This window comes from Oncorhynchus kisutch, linkage group LG18 (assembly GCF_002021735.2).
Source record: "Oncorhynchus kisutch isolate 150728-3 linkage group LG18, Okis_V2, whole genome shotgun sequence".
Classification (NCBI taxonomy): domain Eukaryota; kingdom Metazoa; phylum Chordata; class Actinopteri; order Salmoniformes; family Salmonidae; genus Oncorhynchus; species Oncorhynchus kisutch.
In genome coordinates, this window is record NC_034191.2 from 59,979,596 (window position 1) to 60,005,318 (window position 25,723).

At 42.9% G+C, this 25,723-nt stretch overlaps 1 protein-coding gene across 1 annotated transcript in view; it reads left to right on the forward strand.

Annotated features, from left to right (window-relative positions):
* The window catches only part of adarb2 (adenosine deaminase RNA specific B2 (inactive)), an 83,046-nt gene extending 59,247 nt beyond the window's left edge, over positions 1 to 23,799 (forward strand). The window contains exons 7-9 of the mRNA XM_031796730.1: positions 12,368 to 12,549; positions 18,452 to 18,636; positions 19,612 to 23,799. Coding sequence (XP_031652590.1) covers positions 12,368 to 12,549; positions 18,452 to 18,636; positions 19,612 to 19,788 — 544 coding nt within the window. The 3' untranslated portion in view covers positions 19,789 to 23,799. The remainder of the gene's footprint in view (positions 1 to 12,367; positions 12,550 to 18,451; positions 18,637 to 19,611) is intronic.
* Positions 23,800 to 25,723: the final 1,924 nt, after the last annotated feature.

Genomic DNA, 25,723 nt, shown 5'->3' on the forward strand with positions numbered 1-25,723 from the left:
TACCAATATACTACTACTATAGTATCTCACCACCAGTATAGTACTTTCTCAACACCGGTATAAGACTATTTCACCACCAGTATGGGCCTATCTCACCATCGGTATAGTACTACAGTATCTCACCACCAGTATAGTACTACATTATCTAACCGGTATATTACTATCTCACCACCAGTATAGGACAATCTCACCACCAGTATAGGACTATCACACCACCAGTATATTAATATCTCACCACCAGTATAGAACTATCTCTCCACCAGTATATTACTATCTCACCACCAGTATAGGCCTATCTCACCACCAGTATAAGACTATCTCACCACCAGTATAGTACTTTCTCAACACCGGTATAAAACTATTTAACCACCAGTATAGGCCTATCTCACCACCTGTATAGGACTATCTCACCATCGGTATAGTACTACAGTATCTCACCACCAGTATAGTACTACATTATCTCACCACCGTATAGGCCTATCTCACCACCAATATATTACTATCTCACCACCAGTATAGGACAATCTCACCACCAGTATAGAACTATCTCACCACCAGTATATTACTATCTCACCACCAGTATATTACTATATCACCACCAGTATAGAACGATCTCACCACCAGTATATTACTATCTCACCACCAGTATATTACTATCTCACCACCAGTATAGAACTATCTCACCACCAGTATATTACTATCTCACCACCAGTATAGAACTATCTCTCCACCAGTATATTACTATCTCACCACCAGTATAGGCCTATCTCACCACCAGTATAAGACTATCTCACCACCAGTATAGTACTTTCTCAACACCGGTATAAAACTATTTAACCACCAGTATAGGCCTATCTCACCACCAGTATAGGACTATCTCACCATCGGTATAGTACTACAGTATCTCACCACCAGTAAAATCAAATCAAGAGTCGGCTTTCTATTCCGCAACAAAGCCTCCTTCACTCACGCCGCCAAGCTTACCCTAGTAAAACTGACTATCCTACCGATCCTCGACTTCGGCGATGTCATCTACAAAATCTCACACTACATTATCTCACCACCGTATAGGCCTATCTCACCACCAATATATTACTATCTCACCACCAGTATAGGACAATCTCACCACCAGTATAGAACTATCTCACCACCAGTATATTACTATCTCACCACCAGTATATTACTATATCACCACCAGTATAGAACGATCTCTCCACCAGTATATTACTATCTCACCACCAGTATATTACTATCTCACCACCAGTATATTACTATATCACCACCAGTATAGAACGATCTCACCACCAGTATATTACTATCTCACCACCAGTATAGAACTATCTCTCCACCAGTATATTACTATCTCACCACCAGTATATTACTATCTCACCACCAGTATATTACTATCTCACCACCAGTATAGTACAATCTCACCACCAGTGTATTACTATCTCACCAGCAGTATAGTATCATCTCACCCAGTATAGTATCACCTCAGCCCAGTATTTTTCAACCGGTCGCTGCCTGCACCTGCATGCCCGACTTTATCACCACCCTGGATGGTTCCGACCTAGAATATGTGGACGTCTATAAGTACCTAGGTGTCTGGCTAGACTGCAAACTCTCCTTCCAGACTCATATCAAACATCTCCAATTGAAAATCAAATCAAGAGTCGGCTTTCTATTCCGCAACAAAGCCTCCTTCACTCACGCCGCCAAGCTTACCCTAGTAAAACTGACTATCCTACCGATCCTCGACTTCGGCGATGTCATCTACAAAATGGCTTCCAACACTCTACTCAGCAAACTGGATGCAGTCTATCACAGTGCCATCCGTTTTGTCACTAAAGCACCTAATACCACCCACCATTGCGCCTTGTATGCTCTAGTCGGCTGGCCCTCGCTACATATTCGTCGCCAGACCCACTGGCTCCAGGTCATCTACAAGTCTATGCTAGGTAAAGCTCCGCCTTATCTCAGCTCACTGGTCACGATGGCAACACCCATCCGTAGCACGCGCTCCAGCAGGTGTATCTCACTGATCATCCCTAAAGCCAACACCTCATTTGGCCGCCTTTCGTTCCAGTACTCTGCTGCCTGTGACTGGAACGAATTGCAAAAATCGCTGAAGTTGGAGACTTTTATCTCCCTCACCAACTTCAAACATCAGCTATCTGAGCAGCTAACCGATCGCTGCAGCTGTACATAGTCTATTGGTAAATAGCCCACCCTTTTCACCTACCTCATCCCCATACTGTTTTTAATTATTTACTTTTCTGCTCTTCTGCACACCAATATCTCTACCTGTACATGACCATCTGATCATTTATCACTCCAGTGTTAATCTGCAAAATTGTAATTATTTGCCTACCTCCTCATGCCTTTTGCACACATTGTATATAGACCCCCCCCTTTGTTTTCTACTGTGTTATTGACTTGTTAATTGTTTACTCCATGTGTAACTCTTTGTTGTATGCTCACACTGCTATGCTTTATCTTGGCCAGGTCGCAGTTGCAAATGAGAACTTGTTCTCAACTAGCCTACCTGGTTAAATAAAGGTGAAATAAAAAATTAAAAAAAATAGTACTGCAGTATCTCACCACCAGTGTAGTATCATCTCACCACCAGTATAGTATAATCTCAACACCAGTATAGTATCATCTCACCACCAGTATAGTATCATCTCACCACCAGTATAGTATCATCTCACCACCAGTATAGTATCATCTCACAACCAGTATAGTATTATAGTATCATCTCACAACCAGTATAGTATTGCAGTATCTCACCACCAGTATAGTATCATCTCACCACCAGTATAGTACTGCAGTATCTCACCACCAGTGTAGTACTACATTATCTCACCACCAGTATAATATCATCTCACCACCAGTATAGTATTATGTCACCACCAGTATAGTACTGCAGTATCTCACCACCAGTGTAGTATCATCTCACCACCAGTATAGTATCATCTCACCACCAGTATAGTACTGCAGTATCTCACCACCAGTATAGTATCATCTCACCACCAGGATAGCACTGCAGTATCTCACCACCAGTATAGTATCATCTCACCACCAGTATAGTATCATCTCACCACCAGTATAGTATCATCTCACCATCCGTATAGTATCATCTCACCACCAGTATAATATTATCTCACCATCAGTCTAGTATCATCTCACCACCAGTATAGTACTGCAGTATCTCACCACCAGTATAGTATCATCTCACCACCAATATAGTACTGCAGTATCTCACCACCAGTATAGTATCATCTCACCACCAGTATAGTATCATCTCACCATCCGTATAGTATCATCTCACCACCAGTATAATATTATCTCACCATCAGTCTAGTATCATCTCACCACCAGTATAGTACTGCAGTATCTCACCACCAGTCTAGTATCATCTCACCACCAATATAGTACTGCAGTATCTCACCACCAGAATGGTATCATCTCACCACCAGTATAGTATCATCTCACCACCAGTATAGTCTCATCTCACCACCAGTATAGTAACATCTCACCACCAATATAGTATCATCTCACCACCAGTATAGTACTACATTATCTCACCACCAGTATAGTACTATCTCACAATCAGTATATTACAAACTCACCACCAGTATAGTACTATCTCACTATCCGTATATTACAATCTCATCACCAGTATAGTACTATCTCACCAACAGTATAGGCCTATCTCACTACCAATATACTACTACTACAGTATCTCACCACCAGTATAGTACTTTCTCAACACCGGTATAAGACTATTTCACCACCAGTATGGGCCTATCTCACCATCGGTATAGTACTACAGTATCTCACCACCAGTATAGTACTACATTATCTAACCGGTATATTACTATCTCACCACCAGTATAGGACAATCTCACCACCAGTATAGGACTATCACACCACCAGTATAGGACTATCTCACCACCAGTATAGAACTATCTCACCACCAGTATATTAATATCTCACCACCAGTATAGAACTATCTCTCCACCAGTATATTACTATCTCACCACCAGTATAGGCCTATCTCACCACCAGTATAAGACTATCTCACCACCAGTATAGTACTTTCTCAACACCGGTATAAAACTATTTAACCACCAGTATAGGCCTATCTCACCACCAGTATAGGACTATCTCACCATCGGTATAGTACTACAGTATCTCACCACCAGTATAGTACTACATTATCTCACCACCGTATAGGCCTATCTCACCACCAATATATTACTATCTCACCACCAGTATAGGACAATCTCACCACCAGTATAGAACTATCTCACCACCAGTATATTACTATCTCACCACCAGTATATTACTATATCACCACCAGTATAGAACGATCTCACCACCAGTATATTACTATCTCACCACCAGTATATTACTATCTCACCACCAGTATAGAACTATCTCACCACCAGTATATTACTATCTCACCACCAGTATAGAACTATCTCTCCACCAGTATATTACTATCTCACCACCAGTATAGGCCTATCTCACCACCAGTATAAGACTATCTCACCATCGGTATAGTACTACAGTATCTCACCACCAGTATAGTACAATCTCACCACCAGTGTATTACTATCTCACCACCAGTATAGTACAATCTCACCACCAGTATATTACTATATCACCACCAGTATATTACTATCTCACCATCAGTATATTTCTATCTTACCACCAGTGTAGAACTATCTCACCACCAGTATATTACTATATCACCACCAGTATAGAATGATCTCACCACCAGTATATTACTATCTCACCACCAGTATATTACTATCTCACCACCAGTATAGAACTATCTCACCACCAGTATATTACTATCTCACCACCAGTATAGAACTATCTCTCCACCAGTATATTACTATCTCACCACCAGTATAGGCCTATCTCACCACCAGTATAAGACTATCTCACCACCAGTATAGTACTTTCTCAACACCGGTATAAAACTATTTAACCACCAGTATAGGCCTATCTCACCACCAGTATAGGACTATCTCACCACCAGTATATTACTATCTCACCACCAGTATATTACTATATCACCACCAGTATAGAACGATCTCACCACCAGTATATTACTATCTCACCACCAGTATATTACTATCTCACCACCAGTATAGGCCTATCTCACCACCAGTATAGGCCTATCTTACCACCAGTATAGAACTATCTCACCACCAGTATATTACTATCTCACCACCAGTATATTACTATCTCACCACCAGTATAGTACTATCTCACCACCAGTATAGGACTATCTCACCATTGATATAGTACTACAGTATCTCACCACCAGTATAGTACTACATTATCTCACCGGTATATTACTATCTCACCACCAGTATAGGACTATCTCACCATTGGTATAGTACTACAGTATCTCACCACCAGTACAGGACAATCTCACCACCAGTATATTACTATCTCACCACCAGTATAGGACAATCTCACCACCAGTATAGGACAATCTCACCACCATTGTATTACTCTCTCACCACCAGTATATTACTCTCTCACCACCAGTATATTTCTATCTCACCACCAGTATATTACTATCTCACCATCAGTATAGGACAATCTCACCGCCATTATATTACTCTCTCACCACCAGTATTTTACTCTCTCACCACCAGTATATTTCTATCTCACCACCAGTATATTACTATCTCTCCACCAGTATAGGACTATCTCACCACCAGTATATTACTATCTCACCACCAGTATAGGCCTATCTCCACCAGTATATTACTGTCTCACCACCAGTATATTTCTATCTCACCACCAGTATAGAACTATCTCCACCAGTATAGGACTATCTCACCACCAGTATATTACTATCTCACCACCAGTGTATAACTATCTCACCACCAGTATAGGCCTATCTCACCATCAGTACAGTACTTTCTTAACACCAGTATAGGCCTATCTTACCACCAGTATAGGACTATCTCACCATCAGTATATTTCTATCTCACCACCAGTATAGGACAATTTCACCGCCATTATAGGATATTACTATCTCTCGCCATTATAGTATATTACTATCTCACCACCAGTATACTACTATCTCAACACCAGTATATGTATATCTCACCCTCAGTATATTACAATCTCACCACAAGTACAGGACAATCTCACCACCAGTATATTACTATCTCACCACCAGTATAGGACAATCTCACCACCAGTATAGGACAATCTCACCGCCATTATATTACTCTCTCACCACCAGTATATTACTCTCTCACCACCAGTATATTTCTATCTCACCACCAGTATATTACTATCTCACCATCAGTATAGGACAACCTCACCGCCATTATATTACTCTCTCACCACCAGTATATTACTCTCTCACCACCAGTATATTTCTATCTCACCACCAGTATATTACTATCTCACCACCAGTATAGGCCTATCTCCACCAGTATATTACTGTCTCACCACCAGTATATTTCTATCTCACCACCAGTATAGAACTATCTCCACCAGTATAGGACTATCTCACCACCAGTACATTACTATCTCACCACCAGTGTATAACTATCTCACCACCAGTATAGGCCTATCTCACCATCAGTACAGTACTTTCTTAACACCAGTATAGGCCTATCTTACCACCAGTATAGGACTATCTCACCATCAGTATATTTCTATCTCACCACCAGTATAGGACAATCTCACCGCCATTATAGGATATTACTATCTCTCGCCATTATAGTATATTACTATCTCACCACCAGTATACTACTATCTCAACACCAGTATATGTATATCTCACCCTCAGTATATTACAATCTCACCACCAGTATAGGCCTATCTCACCACCAATATTCTACTACTACAGTATCTCACCACCAATATAGTACTCTCTCATCATCAGTATATTTCTATCTCACCACCAGTATATTACTATCTCTCCACCAGTATAGGACTATCTCACCACCAGTATATTACTATCTCACCACCAGTATAGTACTACAGTATCTCACCACCAGTATAGTACTCCCTCACCACCAGTATAGTACTTTCTTACCACCAGTATAGTACTATCTCGCCACCAGTATGTTACTCTCTCACCACCAGTATAGGACTATCTCACCACCAGTATTTTTCTATCTCACCACCAGTATAGTACTACAGTATCTCACCACCAATATAGTACTCCCTCACCACCAGTATAGTACTATCTCACCACCAGTATATTACTATCTCACCACCAGTATATTTCTATCCCACCACCAGTATAGTACTATCTCACCACCAGTATATTTCTATCCCACCACCAGTATAGAACTATCTCACCACCATTATATTACTATCTCACCACCAGTATATTGCTATCTCAACACCAGTATATTTCAATCTCACCACCAGTACAGGCCTATCTCAGCACCAGTATAGTACTACATCTCACCACCAGTATAGGCCTATCTTGCCAACATTATAGGCCTATCTCACCACCAGTGCATTTCTATCTCACCACCAGTATATTACTATCTCACCACCAGTGCATTTCTATCTCACCACCAGTATGTTACTCTCTCACCACCAGTATAGTACTATCTCAACACCAGTATATTTCTATCTCACCACCAGTATAGTACTATCTCACCACCAGTTTAGTACTCTCTCACCATCAGTATTTTACTATCTCACCACCAGTATAGGCCTATCTCACGATCAGTATAGTACTACAACATCTCACCCACCAGTATACAACATCTCACCCACCAGTATATTACTATTTCACCACCAGTATAGAACTATCTCACCACCAGTATGTTACTCTCTCACCACCGGTATAGTACTATCTCACCACCAGTGTATAACTATCTCACCACCAGTATAGTACTACAGTATCTTAACACCAGTATTACTATCTCACCACTTGTATAATACTACAGTATCTCACCACCAGTATATTACTATCTCACCACCAGTATATTACTATCTCACCACCAGTATATTACTATCTCACCACCAGTATATTACTATCTCACCACCAGTATATTACTATCTCACCACCAGTATATTACTATCTCACCACCAGTATATTACTATCTCACCACCAGTATATTACTATCTCACCACCAGTATATTACTGTCTCACCACCAGTATATTTCTATCTCACCACCAGTATATTACTATCTCACCACCAGTATAGTACTATCTCACCACCAGTATAGTACTATCTCACCACCAGTATAGTACTATCTCACCACCAGTATAGTACTATCTCACCACCAGTATATTACTATCTCACCACCTGTATAGTACTATCTCACCACCAGTATAGTACTATCTCACCACCAGTATAGAACTATCTCACCACCCGTATATTACTATCTCACCACCAGTATATGTCTATCCCACCACCAGTATAGTACTATCTCACCACCAGTATATTTCTATCCCACCACCAGTATAGAACTATCTCACCACCATTATATTACTATCTCAACACCAGTATATTTCAATCTCACCACCAGTACAGGCCTATCTCAGCACCAGTATAGTACTACATCTCACCACCAGTATAGTCCTATCTTGCCAACATTATAGGCCTATCTCACTACCAGTGCATTTCTATCTCACCACCAGTATATTACTATCTCACCACCAGTGCATTTCTATCTCACCACCAGTATATTACTATCTCACCACCAGTATATTACTGTCTCACCACCAGTATATTTCTATCTCACCACCAGTATATTATTATCTCACCACCAGTATAGTACTATCTCACCACCAGTATAGTACTATCTCACCACCAGTATAGTACTATCTCACCACCAGTATATTACTATCTCACCACCAGTATATTACTATCTCACCACCTGTATAGTACTATCTCACCACCTGTATAGTACTATCTCACCACCAGTATAGTACTATCTCACCACCAGTATATTACTATCTCACCACCATTATATTACTATCTCACCACCAGTATATTACTATCTCAACACCAGTATATTTCAATCTCACCACCAGTACAGGCCTATCTCAGCACCAGTATAGTACTACATCTCACCACCAGTATAGGCCTATCTTGCCAACATTATAGGCCTATCTCACCACCAGTGCATTTCTATCTCACCACCAGTATATTACTATCTCACCACCAGTGCATTTCTATCTCACCACCAGTATAGTACTATCTCACCACCAGTTTAGTACTCTCTCACCATCAGTATTTTACTATCTCACCACCAGTATAGGCCTATCTCACGATCAGTATAGTACTACAACATCTCACCCACCAGTATACAACATCTCACCCACCAGTATATTACTATTTCACCACCAGTATAGAACTATCTCACCACCAGTATGTTACTCTCTCACCACCGGTATAGTACTATCTCACCACCAGTGTATAACTATCTCACCACCAGTATAGTACTACAGTATCTTAACACCAGTATTACTATCTCACCACTTGTATAATACTACAGTATCTCACCACCAGTATATTACTATCTCACCACCAGTATATTACTATCTCACCACCAGTATATTACTATCTCACCACCAGTATATTACTATCTCACCACCAGTATATTACTATCTCACCACCAGTATATTACCTTCTCACCACCAGTATATTACTGTCTCACCACCAGTATATTTCTATCTCACCACCAGTATATTACTATCTCACCACCAGTATAGTACTATCTCACCACCAGTATAGTACTATCTCACCACCAGTATAGTACTATCTCACCACCAGTATAGTACTATCTCACCACCAGTATAGAACTATCTCACCACCAGTATATTACTATCTCACCACCAGTATATTTCTATCCCACCACCAGTATAGTACTATCTCACCACCAGTATATTTCTATCCCACCACCAGTATAGAACTATCTCACCACCATTATATTACTATCTCACCACCAGTATATTACTATCTCAACACCAGTATATTTCAATCTCACCACCAGTACAGGCCTATCTCAGCACCAGTATAGTACTACATCTCACCACCAGTATTGGCCTATCTTGCCAACATTATAGGCCTATCTCACCACCAGTGCATTTCTATCTCACCACCAGTATATTACTATCTCACCACCAGTGCATTTCTATCTCACCACCAGTGCATTTCTATCTCACCACCAGTATGTTACTCTCTCACCACCGGTATAGTACTATCTCAACACCAGTATAATACTATCTCACCACCAGTATAGTACTACATTATCTCACCACCAATATAGTACTCCCTCACCACCAGTATAGTACTATCTCACCACCAGTATAGAACTATCTCACCACCAGTATATTACTATCTCACCACCAGTATATTTCTATCCCACCACCAGTATAGTACTATCTCACCACCAGTATATTTCTATCCCACCACCAGTATAGAACTATCTCACCACCATTATATTACTATCTCACCACCAGTATATTACTATCTCAACACCAGTATATTTCAATCTCACCACCAGTACAGGCCTATCTCAGCACCAGTATAGTACTACATCTCACCACCAGTATAGGCCTATCTTGCCAACATTATAGGCCTATCTCACCACCAGTGCATTTCTATCTCACCACCAGTATATTACTATCTCACCACCAGTGCATTTATATCTCACCACCAGTGCATTTATATCTCACCACCAGTATGTTACTCTCTCACCACCGGTATAGTACTATCTCAACACCAGTATATTTCTATCTCACCACCAGTATAGTACTATCTCACCACCAGTTTAGTACTCTCTCACCATCAGTATTTTACTATCTCACCACCAGTATAGGCCTATCTCACGATCAGTATAGTACTACAACATCTCACCCACCAGTATACAACATCTCACCCACCAGTATATTACTATCTCACCACCAGTATATTACTATCTCACCACCAGTATAGTACTATCTTACCACCATTATAGGCCTATCTCACCACAGGTATAATACATTAATATCTCACCACAAGTACAGTACTGTCTCACCACCAGTATAGTAAAATCAGCTCACCACCAATATAGTACTCCCTCACCACCAGTACAGTACTACAGTATCTCACCACCAGTATAGTACTATCTCACCATCAGTTCATTTCTATCTCACCACCAGTATATTACTCCCTCACCACCAGTATATTACTATCTCACCACCAGTATAGTACTACAGTACCACCAATATAGTACTCCCTCACCACCAGTATAGTACTATCTCACCATCAGTTCATTTCTATCTCACCACCAGTATATTACTCCCTCACCACCAGTATAGTACTATCTCACCACCAGTATAGTACTATCTCACCACCAGTATAGTACTATCTCACCACCAGTATAGTACTATCTCACCACCAGTATATTACTTTCTCACCACCAGTATAGTACTTTCTCACCAACAGTATAGGCCTATCTCACCACCAATAGTTTTCTATCTCACCACCACACTTCTGTGCAACAGATGCAGACAGGATTAGAGCTTTATTGATTATGTGTCACTCGTGGATCTTCCTCAACAAACTCAGAGGTGATTGCCCTTGTCCCTGGTCCTCGAGAAAGAAAAGCACACCTGTAAGCACAAACCCGCTAGAAGTGCATTAACCCTGATGTCAATGTTGAATATATGAATGATAATATCTGGGTGGCTGTAATGAGTGATAATGCTCTGACCTTTGTTGAGTGTGTGTGTGTGTCACCATTTGTTCCCTATCTTGTCACGTCCTTTGGCCAGATAATGATCAGATTGTCTCTGTTCATCACTGATTCTCCTTCTGTCTCCCCTCTCTCCCCCCTCTCTTTTCTCCCCTCTCTCCATCTTCTCCCATCTCCCCTCTCCTTTCTTTTCTCCCCTTTCTCCTCTCCTCTATCTTCTCCCATCTCCCCTCCCCTCTCTTTTCTCCCCTTTCTCCTCTCCTCTATCTTCTCCCATCTCCCCTCCCCTCTCTTTTCTCTCCTTTCTCCTCTCCTCTATCTTCTCCCATCTCCCCTCCCCTCTCCTTTCTCCCCTTTCTCCTCTCCTCTATCTTCTCCCATCTCCCCTCCCCTCTCTTTTCTCCCCTTTCTCCTCTCCTCTATCTTCTCCCATCTCCCCTCCCCTCTCTTTTCTCCCCTTTCTCCTCTCCTCTATCTTCTCCCATCTCCCCTCCCCTCTATTTTCTCCCCTTTCTCCTCTCCTCTATCTTCTCCCCTCTCCTCTCTTTTCTCCCCTTTCTCCTTCTTCTCTTCACCTTTCCTCTCTTTCCTCCTCTCTCCTCTTCTCTCTCCCCCCTCTCTCTCCTCTCCTCGCTCTCTCTCTCTCATCTCCCCCTCTCCTTTCCTGTAGATGGAACGTCCTGGGACTGCAGGGGGCATTGTTGAGTCACTTTGTGGAGCCGGTGTACCTCCACAGTCTGACGGTGGGCAGCCTCAGACACCCGGGTCACTTCAACAGGGTGATGAGTCAGAGACTGGAGTGCCTCGGACCGCTGCCTGCCACTTACAGACGCAACCAGCCTCTTCTTAGTGGTAAGAGACACAGACAGACAGACAGACAGACAGACAGACAGACAGACAGACAGACAGACAGACAGACAGACAGACAGACAGACAGACAGACAGACAGACAGACAGACAGACAGACAGACAGACAGACAGACAGACAGACAGACAGACAGAGACAATGCAACGCTATACAAAATGTATCATGATGATAGTTTTAACTTTGGATATGTTTTTGGATAACAGTGTGTTCACCCTCCATACACACTGAGGTAGGTCGTGCACATTACTCATGAAGGGCATTTTCCCTCTCTAAAGATCCCCAGTGCCACAGAACTCTGGGTAATTAGGTGTCATAAGGATGAATATTTTTACAGCTCCATCATCATCAGGAGTGATTATTGTACAGAAGGACCTTTAGTGATGATGGTCATAATGAATTTATCATTGAACAACCAAGAACACTGTAGAGTCACTTGGAAGTTGTCTGAAGTATTAAGTTAGGTACTGAAGACAGTCCCCACGTAAAGGACATAGTATGTCTCCATAAGATAATTGCTCCTTCTGCTCGAAATGTGAATGTTTTGCTCAAAGGTTGACATAAATTCTTTGAGAAATGTTTCTCTTTCATTTCATCGTTGTTGACAAAGGGCAGAATGGTGACCTTTACCTTGGACAAGCAAACCCTCAAAACAAAACAGACGTGGTCACAGACATCTGCCACAAGCATTCTGCCTGTCATTCTAGACATCCTTCTGAGTGTGTTTCAAGTTTTATTAGTCGTATGTATAGGATGCGCATGGTACACACCGTCCAACGAAGTGCTTATTGCAGGTGCCTTCTCGACAGTGCAACAACAATAAGAAATAAGAAAAGATAAAAATATGAACATAAAGTAAAAAGCAGAATAAAAGTAGAATAAACCAGAGCGGGTCCGGATACAGAATTCTAAATAATGTCACAGGTCTGGGTCGGATCTGTTATGATTGTCATGGGCCAATTGTGACTGACTGATCCGAACGTAGTCGAGAGAGAGAGAGAGAGAGAGAGAGAGAGAGACATTTGATCATTTATGCTACTGCTCTTGCTTTTCGCGAGAGTGGAGTGTGGCTGCTTGTACCTTGTTGTTACCCAATCATAAGTCATCAAAGCAGCAATAGGCTACAGTCATAGAGCCTCCGTGTGTGGCAAAAGTTAGGAGATATCTCATCAGTGGAAGATGGAATTAAAATGAAGGAGAAGGATAGGCTACAACGACCAAGAGCCAACAGGTAGGCTGCGACTTAATATTCTGAATGGAGTTGTTGTTATTTGTAACTGTAGGATGAGAAATTGCATGCACTGCAGCCTCAATTAGCCTAGCTAGCTAACGTTAGCTATTTTAACTAGCTTCTCCCGGTTTGATGCAGTCAAGACAGATACAAAGTCATAATATTTGAAGCTACTTTATTAACTGGTGCTGATAAAGCGTGAGAGGAGGGAGAGAGGTGTGAGGGAGGGGCTGCACTATGAGCGAGTGACACAGGGAGCAGGGAGGGAGAGACGAGAGACAGCAACCAACCAATTGACTCGCGTAGACTAATAGGTGCCATAGCTAGGTTACTTATCCTCAAACATAATTTTTTCTGCTGCTTCCCTCACTCGGATCAGACCTGGTCTGTATCCGACCATGTCTACATATGGAATGGGTCTAGTTGTTCTCTGGTCCGTTCGGAAAGGGTCTCTATATTAAAAAAAATTTAAAAAAGTATTTATGCTGATCGGGTCCGGGTGGGAAAGCCCCAGGTCCACTTCAACTTTTTGGACCCGTGAAGACCTCTAGTTGGAGCGGTAGGCAAATTGGAGTGGGTCCAGTGTGCCTGGCATGCTGGCCCTGATGTGGGCAATGACCAGACTCTCGAAGCACTTCATGATGGCCGAGGTCATTTGGGAATGTCACTTTGTTTTTCTCGGGCACTGGGGCAGTGTTGGTTTCCTAAAGGACTACAGCCTGGGACGGGGACAAGTTGAAGATGTCCGAGAAGATACCTCACGTCTACCTCTGAGGGTGAAAGCACCTGGTCATCTGGAGCAGTCGAGAGTCTTCCTGGATGGCTCGGTATTGTCTGCCTCGAAGAAAGCATAGAACGTGTTAATCTTGTCTGGGAGGAAGGCTTCGACGGGCACCGACTGCTGGTGTGTCTAAGACGACGGCGCTGAGGAGGTTGTGCTTCTTGCCGGTTCCTGTTCGACTTAGCTTTTTTTATGGCAAATAAGAAGAGGAAGGAAACGGGGACTCAATGCTAGGCTGAAAAGACGGGCCTACACGGCCTCCTCTTCCTAGCATCCTGATGACTAATGTCCAATCGCTGGAAAATAAACTTTGTAAACTCAGTGCAAGGCTTAAATCGCAGACGGACATCAGGGAATGCTATGTCTATGTGTTTACTGGGACGTGGCTTTGTGTGTGTGTGCGTGCCTGCATGCGTGTGTGCGTGTATCTTTGCTGTCTGAACCATGGAGCCAGTAGAGGACAGGGGGAGGGCTGGGGGAGGAGGAGAGGAGAGGGGGTCATTGGAGAGATGGCCCTACTCCAAATCAATGTAATCACAGCTCTTATCAGACAACCATTCATTGTGGAGGAGGGAGTGAGCAAAGAGGAGGTGGACGGAGAGAGAGAGAGAGAGAGAGAGAGAGAGAGAGAGAGGGAGAGGGAGAGAGGGAGGGATGGATGGTTCATTCCATTCACTCCCAGGGCCCATGCTCTCTCCTCCTCCACCCTCCCTCCACCTTTTCATTCATCCTGCCCTGATGAGATCCTCCACCATTGTGTCTGGGCCTCTTGTTCAGGGAAATGGCTGGGTTATTTTAAGTCCTGTCATATGAAAGGCTCTGGCTCTGACTGACTTCCCCAGGAGCTCTTATCACTGCCAACCAAATGACTCCACCTGCAGCAGAGAGCAGAGGGGACTAAATACATCAATGAGGTTGTCCTTCAAAAAGTCACCTGGATTTAACCAAACCGGGAGACACCACACTGGAGACACGGCCTGGAGTTACTTTTACTATTAGAGAGCGTTTACATTGTATCCTGCTTTGCCAGTGCTGCCTTTTGCCTCAATCACATTTAAGACTTTTCAATTGACATTTGTTCTTGGATGTGGCTTGGTCTAACAAAGTGTTGTCCCCTCCACCCTCACGGTCCTAAATTGCATGTATCCTGCGTTGCCGGTACTTCCTTTCGGCCTTGCTCACATTTTTTACTTTTCAGTTGTCCACTCAATATTAATGCCGCGTGTGCGTGCATGGCTCTAAGCAGTGGCCACAGAAATGGTTCTTGAAGTAATTGTAGCGTTAGTGGTGGTGGGTTTTTCATATGAATATTTACATTTTCCAGCTATTATAATTACTATACATCACATAACCACAGGTTTGAATTGGTCTACTTCATGAGCTACCTGCAGAGCACTAACTAGAATAGAGAAACTGATCAAGACTTCACAGAAAAATCTAATTGGCTATTACAGAGACACACGAGTCAAGTCGATTGAAGGGATCAAATGAGGCATGAATAGAGGCAGTGTGATAGAGAGGGAGAGAGATGGAGAAAGAGGGGGAGACAGGAGAGGGAGAGGAGGGAGACAGGAGATGGAGAGGAGGGAGGGGGAGAGAGAGAGGAGGGAGACAGGAGAGGGAGAAAGAGAGAGAGAGGGGAGAAAGAGAGAGAGCAAGAGAGGGGGGAGTCTTTTGTTCAAAGAGGTGTGTCTCTGTAAGAGAAAGGAGGGATGATAATAAGGACTGGTGATTGTTATGTCGGCAGGCAATTCATTCCAGCTCTGAAAAGCTATAGAAAAGAAGGAAGAGAGGAATGAAAGACTGGTGAATGGAAGAGTGAAGATGGGAGGATGGGGGAATGAGTCTGCCACAGAGAAAGATGATCACTGAGAATATGTGTTAAATCTATTTTGTGTTATATCTCAGAATGCATGGCTTTGTTTCCATACAATTATATTTTTTCTTAAGGTATCTTCATCAAAACTGATCCATCTACTAACTACTGCAATAGTAATAGCATGATTAATTATGAGCGATTCGATCATATCATTAATATGGACACTTGTCCAGACTTAAACATTTTATTCAAATGGAGATATATTATGGGTGCGTCGTACTTTGCATGAGTTCTTAGTTACCCCGTGTCAAGGTAAACATTCCTACTTTTATTTTCTACTTTGTTTCCACCGGTGCATAACTACATTATAATCAGTGTTGATGTCTTGACAATGCTGCTGGAGTGTGTATGTTTTTTTTTTGCTGCACTCGGCAGGGGCGCTAATTCCCTGTGTCCGTAGGGGGGGACTGGTTGTCACTTCTCTTGTTCTGTAACACTGGGTGCTAATTCATTGTACATGAAGTTTAGTGGCTGAGTCTCCTCTCCTCCTCCCATCCTCCTCCTCTTCCTCCTCCTCCTCCTTGCCCTTCTTCTCTCCTCACCATCCTCCTTTCTCAAAATCCTCCTCTTCCCCTCATCTCTTCCTCATCCCATTTTCCTCCTCGCCACCTATCCTCCACCTCTCCCCCTACCCTCCACTGCTTTTTGTGCAGAGTGCTATCGGAGCGCTAGGCTAGCTAATTGGATGTGAGAGGCTGTGTCTGATTGAGGAGTCCAGTGAGGGACCTCAGTATCTCAGGCACAGTGTTTACCACAGAGATAGTGAAGCTTCAAACGCCCACGTTACATTATCCACGTCAACACGTTTCCCTTTAATGAAATGCACACTCACATGCTTGATAGACCCTCGGTCTTTCGTTTTCTCTCTCTTTCTTTCTCCCCCTCACTCTCCTCTCTCTCTCTCTTCCCCCGCTGTTTCCTATCCCTTTCTCCCTCTCTCTCTCTCTCTCTCTCTCTCACCCTAGTGTCTCCCTGTCTCTCGCTCTCTCTTCCGATCCCTCCCTCCCTCCCGTCTTCTCTCCCTCTCCCCCCCAGTGTCTGTAACTGCTCTCTGAGGAGAGGGGCTGGGGTATGAACAGCTTGGAGATAGAGAACCAGGTTGACTAAGCTTTTGCACCACTGCAAACGTTGCATCTGTTCTTTGCTAGAGGGAGTTAACCACAAAAAAAGTGAAAATGAAAAGCAAATGAAAGTATAAAGTTCAGGTTCAGGTGAAACAAACATACAGTAATTTCATGTTTCAGCTGTTTTTTGTCCTTCAGTTGTTGCATTAGTGTAAAAGTGTAGCAAATATGTCCCTTGGCCTCTATTTAACAAGACAGTCCCCTGTCCCCAAGTGTCTAATCTCCAGTGGACAGACTACATAAACAGTACCGTAGATCTGTCATGATACAACGGGATGTAAGAGATAACCAGCGGTATTAGTTACGGCGCTTGGGTTTTTCGTCACTAGTTATTTGGACAAATCACAATTTCGCAGGTGTTAGCATCTTTTGAATTTAGGAAGGGCAGGGTACTTTTGGCCCATAGACTTGCCCGTAACTTGCAAAGAGAGAGGGTGCAGCTCTTCATTCCAGTTCCGATCCTCGTTTTATCTCTTCTCAACGTGTATGGATCCAGAACTTAGGTAGACTCAGCGATATGACGTAGATGCCGAAAGTAAACAGCATAGTGGGTCAATTTCTGCAACAACAGCGTTGAAGCGCGGGGCTCAACTTCTCTGCTGTTTTGGTCCTGTGGCTCCAACGCCTGTAACAGCGTGAAGCAATACCGTGCACATGCGCCGACACTGTTTGTGACTGTGTGAGCGACGTGTTGGATCTCGCTCATCTCAATATCGCTGAGTCTACCTTTAAATCGAGCATCTAACCAATTACGCAAGTCTTTAGTTCTGGGTTAACCGGGATTACCCTGTGTCTAATATGACTAAAAGCTTAAGCAATCACACACATTCTAAAAAGAAAAAATACATTTGTTTTTCCCTGTGCATCCCTGCAGGTCTGAGTGTCAGCGGTGAGTGTCGTCAGCCGGGGAAGTCTCTGTGTGTCAGTGTGAACTGGACTTGTGGGGACGGTCAGCTGGAGGTGGTCAACGCGGCTACGGGACGTAAGAGGGACTCTGGGACGCCATCAAGGCTCTGCAAGCACGCTCTGTTCACCCGCTGGGCAAGGCTGTACCGCAAGGTGAGTACTGCAGACAGAGGAACGTACACACTATGAACTGTGTCACAATGAATACAGATGTTCGATCTTAATTCGATCACTCTGTTGTTGCAGAGAATGTTCGAGGTTTAAAAAGGTTTCTGAAGTCCGAAAGGCTTCTAAGGTGTAATTTCCACTTTAAAATGTCAGACAAGATTTTCCCTAACGAAAAAAAGGGAACAATCACAAAAAAATGTATTATAATCCATAAATTATATTCCACATAAGAATTCACACGTCATGTTGCTGCAGGATTATTTTTCTGCTGTGAGAAACTGGTCAAATGAAGATAGTATATCTGTACACGGGCATAAAACAAATGTCACACCATGCCTTTAATAGCGACTAACCAAGCTTCCGGTGAGTAGTATGGAGCCACTTGGCGTCTCTGTGTGTCCAGCAACAGCTGCCACAGTACTCTAAAGCAGCTTACCCCCCTTTTACACAATAGCAGCCTATTATTTTAGAACAAACACAAAGCGCAGTTTAATTTTCATTATGAAAATCTATGTAAATGCCTGCAACACCCAAATGGTGGCAGTTAAATTATAATGATTATATAACCATAATTATTTGGAGAAGCACTTGAGGAGCGCCGCCCTTGGAAATTGGTCCCCGCGCGCAGTAAGGCATGCAACAGCAGACACAGTAATCTCCAAAGAAACTTAGTGACTTGACTGTGCCTACGTCCCCTCTCTCGCCTCGCCTAGCGGCTGCTCCTCTTCTCTTTCTGCCTGCGCCACAAAGGAAATGCACAAAAGCACAGAGAATGTTCAATTGCTTGTGAAATTTAAATGGGGAGATTACACAGCTGTTGAAGTTCCCCGTTTGTGCCAGCTCATTAGTTTTGTTTTGCTCTCTATCTCTCTTACCCTAACCCTCTACCCCGTCTTTTTCTCCCTCTCTCTTCCTCGCTCCATCTTTATTTCTCTCCCTCCTTCTCCCTTCTCTCTCCAGTTGAGTATCCATGCTTCCGGGCCCGTGGACCAGCCACTGATGTACTGTGAGGCCAAGATGGCTGCCGGCTCTTACCAGACTGCCAAACAGCAGTGGCTCAGATCGCTACAGGAGACAGGCCTGGGAACCTGGGTGAAGAAACCTCCAGAGCAGGAGAGCTTCCTGCTACAGGACTAAGACATTTCACTCCATTCCAGCCATTATTATGCACACGCACACCAGCTTCCTGTGGTGTGCGTGTCCGTGTTCATCCGTCCGTTTGCGTGCGTGTCTGCAGAAGGAGCATGTGGCAGTTGGCTTTATTGTTGTCCGCTGACTTTGGTTTGCTCTACAAGCCTCCATCTCCTCCTTGGCAAAAGCCACCTTTGATGTTGGTCGTTCAAGTTCCACCAAAAAAACAAAAAAAACAAAAAAAATGAAAACGGGAATGAAAGAAAGTGGGTTTGATCGGACCTCTCCTTCATTATCCCGCTGGTCCCTGGTTGTCATGTCAAAGCTGGGGAGAAGGCAGGAAAGAAGGCAGGGTAACCTTGGTCAATGTGAAAGGCTGCCGCTATCTTGTCATCAGCCATTTGGGGGCGGCGGTGCGCCTGGAGAGCTCCAGCGGGATGGGGGACAGGGCCAGCCAATTACAGAGCCTGTCATTGTGACGTGTGATGGACAGAGAGATGGAGAAAGAGAAAAGGACCACAGAGAACCAGATAGACAACTCACCGTTACACACACACACACGCCCTCTTGCCACAGGCCTCGTTCACATATATCTCACCTTTCTCTCTCCTTTTTCACAGCATCTCTTTGTCTGTCCATCTCCTCCTTTTTCTCTATCACTTCATCTTTCGACCCCCTTTCTATCCCTCTGTTCCTCTCTGCCACCTTCAACCCCCTCTCCTTCAGCGATCTCATTCTCTCCTCCTCTCTCCCCTCTCTCTCTCGCCTCCTCTCCACCTCTCTCCGCTCGCTCTCACGAAGCTAGAGGTTCTGACGTGGCCACGACAGGTTAATTCCACCTGCTCTTAGTGGCACAAAGGGAATAGAGGAGAATGGAGGTGATAGCAACATAACTGCTGCCATTAGCCCACACTGGGGTTCCCCTTTCAGATAGAACACCACAGCCATCTTAGCTTCTTTAATACCTGTCATTAACGCTCTGACTTGATTTCACCTTTTTACCTTTGTAGTCAGGTCTCTCGCTGTGATTGGAAGGGCACAGTTTTTTTACACGTTTTCTTTTTTTTTAACCACTGACAGGTTGATTATAAAGGAGGGTTGATTAACGCACAATAGAGCAGTCGTGAGCTTGACTTGTTAGCTGCGCTCACTTTGAGCTGGTGTAAAAGGGTTGTGACCGGGTTGTGACCAACCTGCTACAGTGGTTTGGTTGACGAGCGATTACCTGCAATGACGGGGAGGACACAGAATGGACTGACATTCAGTCGTCAATGGGAGAAACACAATAAATACAACCCTACTTAACAAAATGCATTTTGGTGTTTAGATGTGGAGTCATTAACTCTCTGTTGGCCCTACTCTATAGCCCAGGTGCTGGGTGGTAGCGAGGGGTCGCTCTCGTCTTTGTTTCACATCCTCACTACTCCCCAAGCCAGTCTGTAAAGGTTCAGAACGCTGGAACACACTCTCTGTAAAACACTGACTTCTCAACCCTGGCCATGTTTGTCCCACGTTGGCCACCTTACTTTATGTTTGTGTTCATTTCAAATGTCCTATTTTCACCCCGTTTAATCTTGAAAATATGCTTTATTTTAGTATTACAAGTATTGTCAAATCAATTCAAATCATTAGGTCAAGGTTTTGTTTTTACATGTGTGATGTTCCAATGTAGGAATAAGTTAATGTTACACATGCATACATTATCGTCATGTTGTTTAAATCCTCCCACCTTACTCTGACCCTTTCCTTGGAGTTCACGAAGAGAACAGTCCAGGCTATTATATTAAACACAGTAACAGTGTCACCTAGTGGTCATAGTTCTTATGTGTCAGTGTTGTTGCTTGTCCATCACTCTACTCTGCCTCAGATCCCATTTTGGTAGTGTGTAAGGTCCACTGGGCAGGTAGACTGTAGGAAATGGTGTCACTGTTCCACCGGACAAGAACGTGGATCGTCATTATCATCAAAGTGGGATATTGTTTTTTTTTCAATTAGAAAAGTTCCAAAATAGCAGGAGCAGGTGTTTAAGTTTTTATAAAATCCTCCCTGTCCCCGTTAGTAGAGATCCAGGGGAGGTTGTTCTCTTTTATAAAGAGAACCCACCCTGTGTGTTTGTCAAGACTAGTAGCTAGTATGACCCCAATCAGAGATCACTAGATGCATGTCATACATACATAAACACAGTGCACATCAGGGTTGGGGTAAATTCCATTTAAATGCATTGACTGAATTGAAGTGGCATTGACCCTAACCCTGGTACACATAGGACATTATGTGGAGTGATAAAATGAACCATGAATAAATTCAAACTCTTTTGTCATTTTCATACACATACATGTGTTGTAAAGAATAATCTTAACTAGTTTTCCCTCTGAAAGTTCATCTTGTACATATTTATCTTTTATTTTCTAATTTGCTCTATTATTAAATGTAGAGAGGCACATTTTGTTGGAAGCTTGTGGTATGTTTTACCAGTTATTTTTCATAGTCATTCAATTAGTCAAACATACACTATATATACAAAAGTATGTGGACACCCCTTCAAATTAGTGGATTTGGATATTTCAGCCACACCTGTTGCCGACAGGTGTATGAACTCGAGCACAAAGCCATGCAATCTCCATAGACAAACATTGGCAGAGGAATAGCCTTACTGAAGAGATCAGTGACTTCCAATGTGGCACCATCATAGGATGCCACCTTTCCAACAAGTCGTTTCGTCAAATGTCTGCCCTGCTAGAGCTGCCCAGTCAACTGTAAGTGCTGTTATTGTGAAGTGGAAACATCTAGGAGCAACAACGGTTCAGCTGTGAAGTGGTAGGCCACACAAGCTCACAGAATAGAACCACCAAGTGCTGAAGCGTGTAGCGCGGTAAAAATCATCTGTCCTCGGTTGCAACACTTACTACCGAGTTCCAAACGGCCTCTGGAAGCAACGTCAGCACAATAACTGTTCATTGGGAGCCTCATGAAATGGGTTTCCATGGCCGAGCAGCTGCACACAAACCTAAGATCACCATGCGCAATGCCAAGCGTCAGCTGGAGTGGTGTAAAGCTCGCTGCCATTGGACTTTGGAGCAGTGGAAACACGTTCTCTGGAGTGATGAATCCCACTTCACCATCTGGCAGTCCAACAAATGAATCTAGGTTTGGCAGATGCCAGGAGAAGACTACCTGCCCCAATGCATAGTGCCAACTGCAAAGTTTGGTGGAGGAGGAATAATGGTTCGGGCTAGGCCCCTTAGTTACAGTGAAGGGGAATCTTAACGCTACAGCATACAATGACATTCTAAACGATTATGTGCTTCGAACTTTGGGGCAACAGTTTAGGGAAGGCCCTTTCCTGTTTCAGCATGACAATGCCCCCGTGCACAAAGTGAGGTCCATACAGAAATGGTTTGTCGAATTTGGTGTGGAAGAACTTGACTGGCCTGCACAGAGCACTGACCTTAACCCCATTGAACACCTTTTGGATGAATGGGATGAATTGGAATGCCGACTGCGAGCCAGGCCTAATTGTCCAACCTTACTAATGCTCTTGTGGTTGAATGGAAGCAAGTCCCCTCGGCAATGTTCCAACATCTAGTTGAAAGCCTTCCCAGAAGAGTGGAGGCTGTTGTGTCAGCAAAGGGGGGACCAACACCATATTAATGCCCATGATTTTGGAATGAGACGTTCGACAAGCAGGTGTCCACATACTTTTGGTCATGTGGTGTAGTTTTGTGGTTTCTGGCAAATATAACAAACTGATTCCTCGTTAAAAACCCGTTGATTATTTTGAGAGATATTAACAGTATGGCATGACTGAATGGTAATGTTGTATTAAATGAGTGTATATTTGTAAAAATTTTAAACAATAAAAAAATACAATATGGGAAGACGATAATGAAGATATGTCTAATTCAGATGTAAATTGAAGTTATATGAATACATGCTGCTAAGGTTGTAAATTGCACTTCAGTAATACCTTAAAAGTGAATGTTTGTACATGTGAATAAAAATCAGAAAATCTGGTCATTTTATCTCGGTCTTGGTTATTTGTGATGATATAGGTTACTGTGCAATATTTAGTCTGTATGATACGCATTAGCTTGGTCTGTGGGAAGAGAAAAACGTGTAACGTGTGCACCACAATTTATCAACCTAAAACACACTAAATGTTCTTTAGGCCTACAGTATGTGGCCCTTTCCACTATGAATTTAAATAAACACTGTTTTCATGACTGTCTGTCTCCACAGATGCATCACCTCCACACACAAATATTAGAGACTCTTCCCTTCCTCAAGGAAATACATTGGAAATGGTAATCATCCTGTCTCAGTGGCAGGTGTCAAACTGGGTGGGGAGTCACCAAATGAGCTATGAGAAGGGAGAGCTGTGTGTGTCTCTCTTTTCCCCTCAGGGCAGGTATGTCTCATGACTGTCCACACTACAACAAACATCATAATTGACTATTTACTCCACAGCCTGGCCCTTGTGCTTGGTCATCTAACTGTAATCTAATAGACATGATCGGGAGCTAGGGCTGGGCTCTCTGGATACCACTCCATTCAGAGGTAATGAATGAAATCTACTGTACTGTATGAGCTTAATACTAAGACCAGGGATTTTCCCAACTTGTTCAAACACAAAAAAAATACTGCTTTTTGTAATTCCACATTAACATCCTACATGACTGGAGGAGATTTGGAATAGCCTGAAGGTGATCCAATTCTGGATTTAACAAGAAAAGAGACATCAATAGAACGCCGTTAGGTATCGTCTGATAAAGTTAAATAGAAATCTAACCTTGATCGTGTCAACTGTCAACCAATCCAAATGTGTTATAAAACACATTCCCACTGAGGGATGACAAGCGACCCTTATCTACGTGACTAACCCCTGACCTTTCCATCACAGACTGCTTACTACCCCCAGTCAGAGGGGCTTTACAGAGAGGAAGGGAGAGACAGACAGGAGACAAGAAAACAAGAGAGAGATTGATAGAAAGAGGGAGAGCTTGCTGGGGTTTACGGACAGCCAGTCTCTCCTCCGTATTGATCTCCAGACCATCATGCATCATCTCCTCCACACCTGCTTGTTTATTAGACTTGGCTCATATCCTCCTCAATGCCACATAAAGGGAATAGGGTACCATTTGGGAGGCAGCCAGGGGCTGTGAAATCTACTTACCTGGCCGCCACCAAGATTTATTACTGTCCATTTGTATTTACTTGGAGGCTGCCACCAAGGGTGCCTCCTATTGGGAAGGACATATATATAGTGCACTACTTTTGACCAGAGCCCTATGCACTTTGTAGGGAATATGGTGCCATTTGGGATGTAGACCAAGCATTATTACAGTCTTATTTGTATTGACTTTACTTCGAGACCGATCTTATTACTGTCTCAATTTCTATTTACTTTACTTGGATGAGATTTCCTTCCTGTTACAGTAAAACATTGATTGTATTCTCTTCTTTTTAACCAATCGTTAACCAGATCAGAAAACAGTGTTTGACCAAGTCTATGTTTTTTTTTTTACTGGCTTGCTTGACATGTGCACACATTGATCTGTAAAACACACAAAGGCTAACATTCTGTAAGCTTCGTATATTTTTGCTGCCTCCTTTCTGCTTTAGAAAGGTAACGAATCAAGTTGACAACCTAACATCACTCAATTAATAACTGTGTTAGGAAGGAAAACTACTTCTGTATTTTTAAACAAATTGTGAGCTTGAGCACAAAATCAGTTAGTGTTATAACACACTAAGTATTATAACTAGGGCACTCAACATGTTCACTCATTCTATTATTATCTGAGATGTATCATTTAAATTAATTCAATGAACTTTCAAATTAATTTAGCATTCAATTTATGTCAAATAAATTCAGTTATGAGTTATAATTATTAAACTATTCAGTTAGATTCATAATGAAAATAAAAAACATTTCAACGAA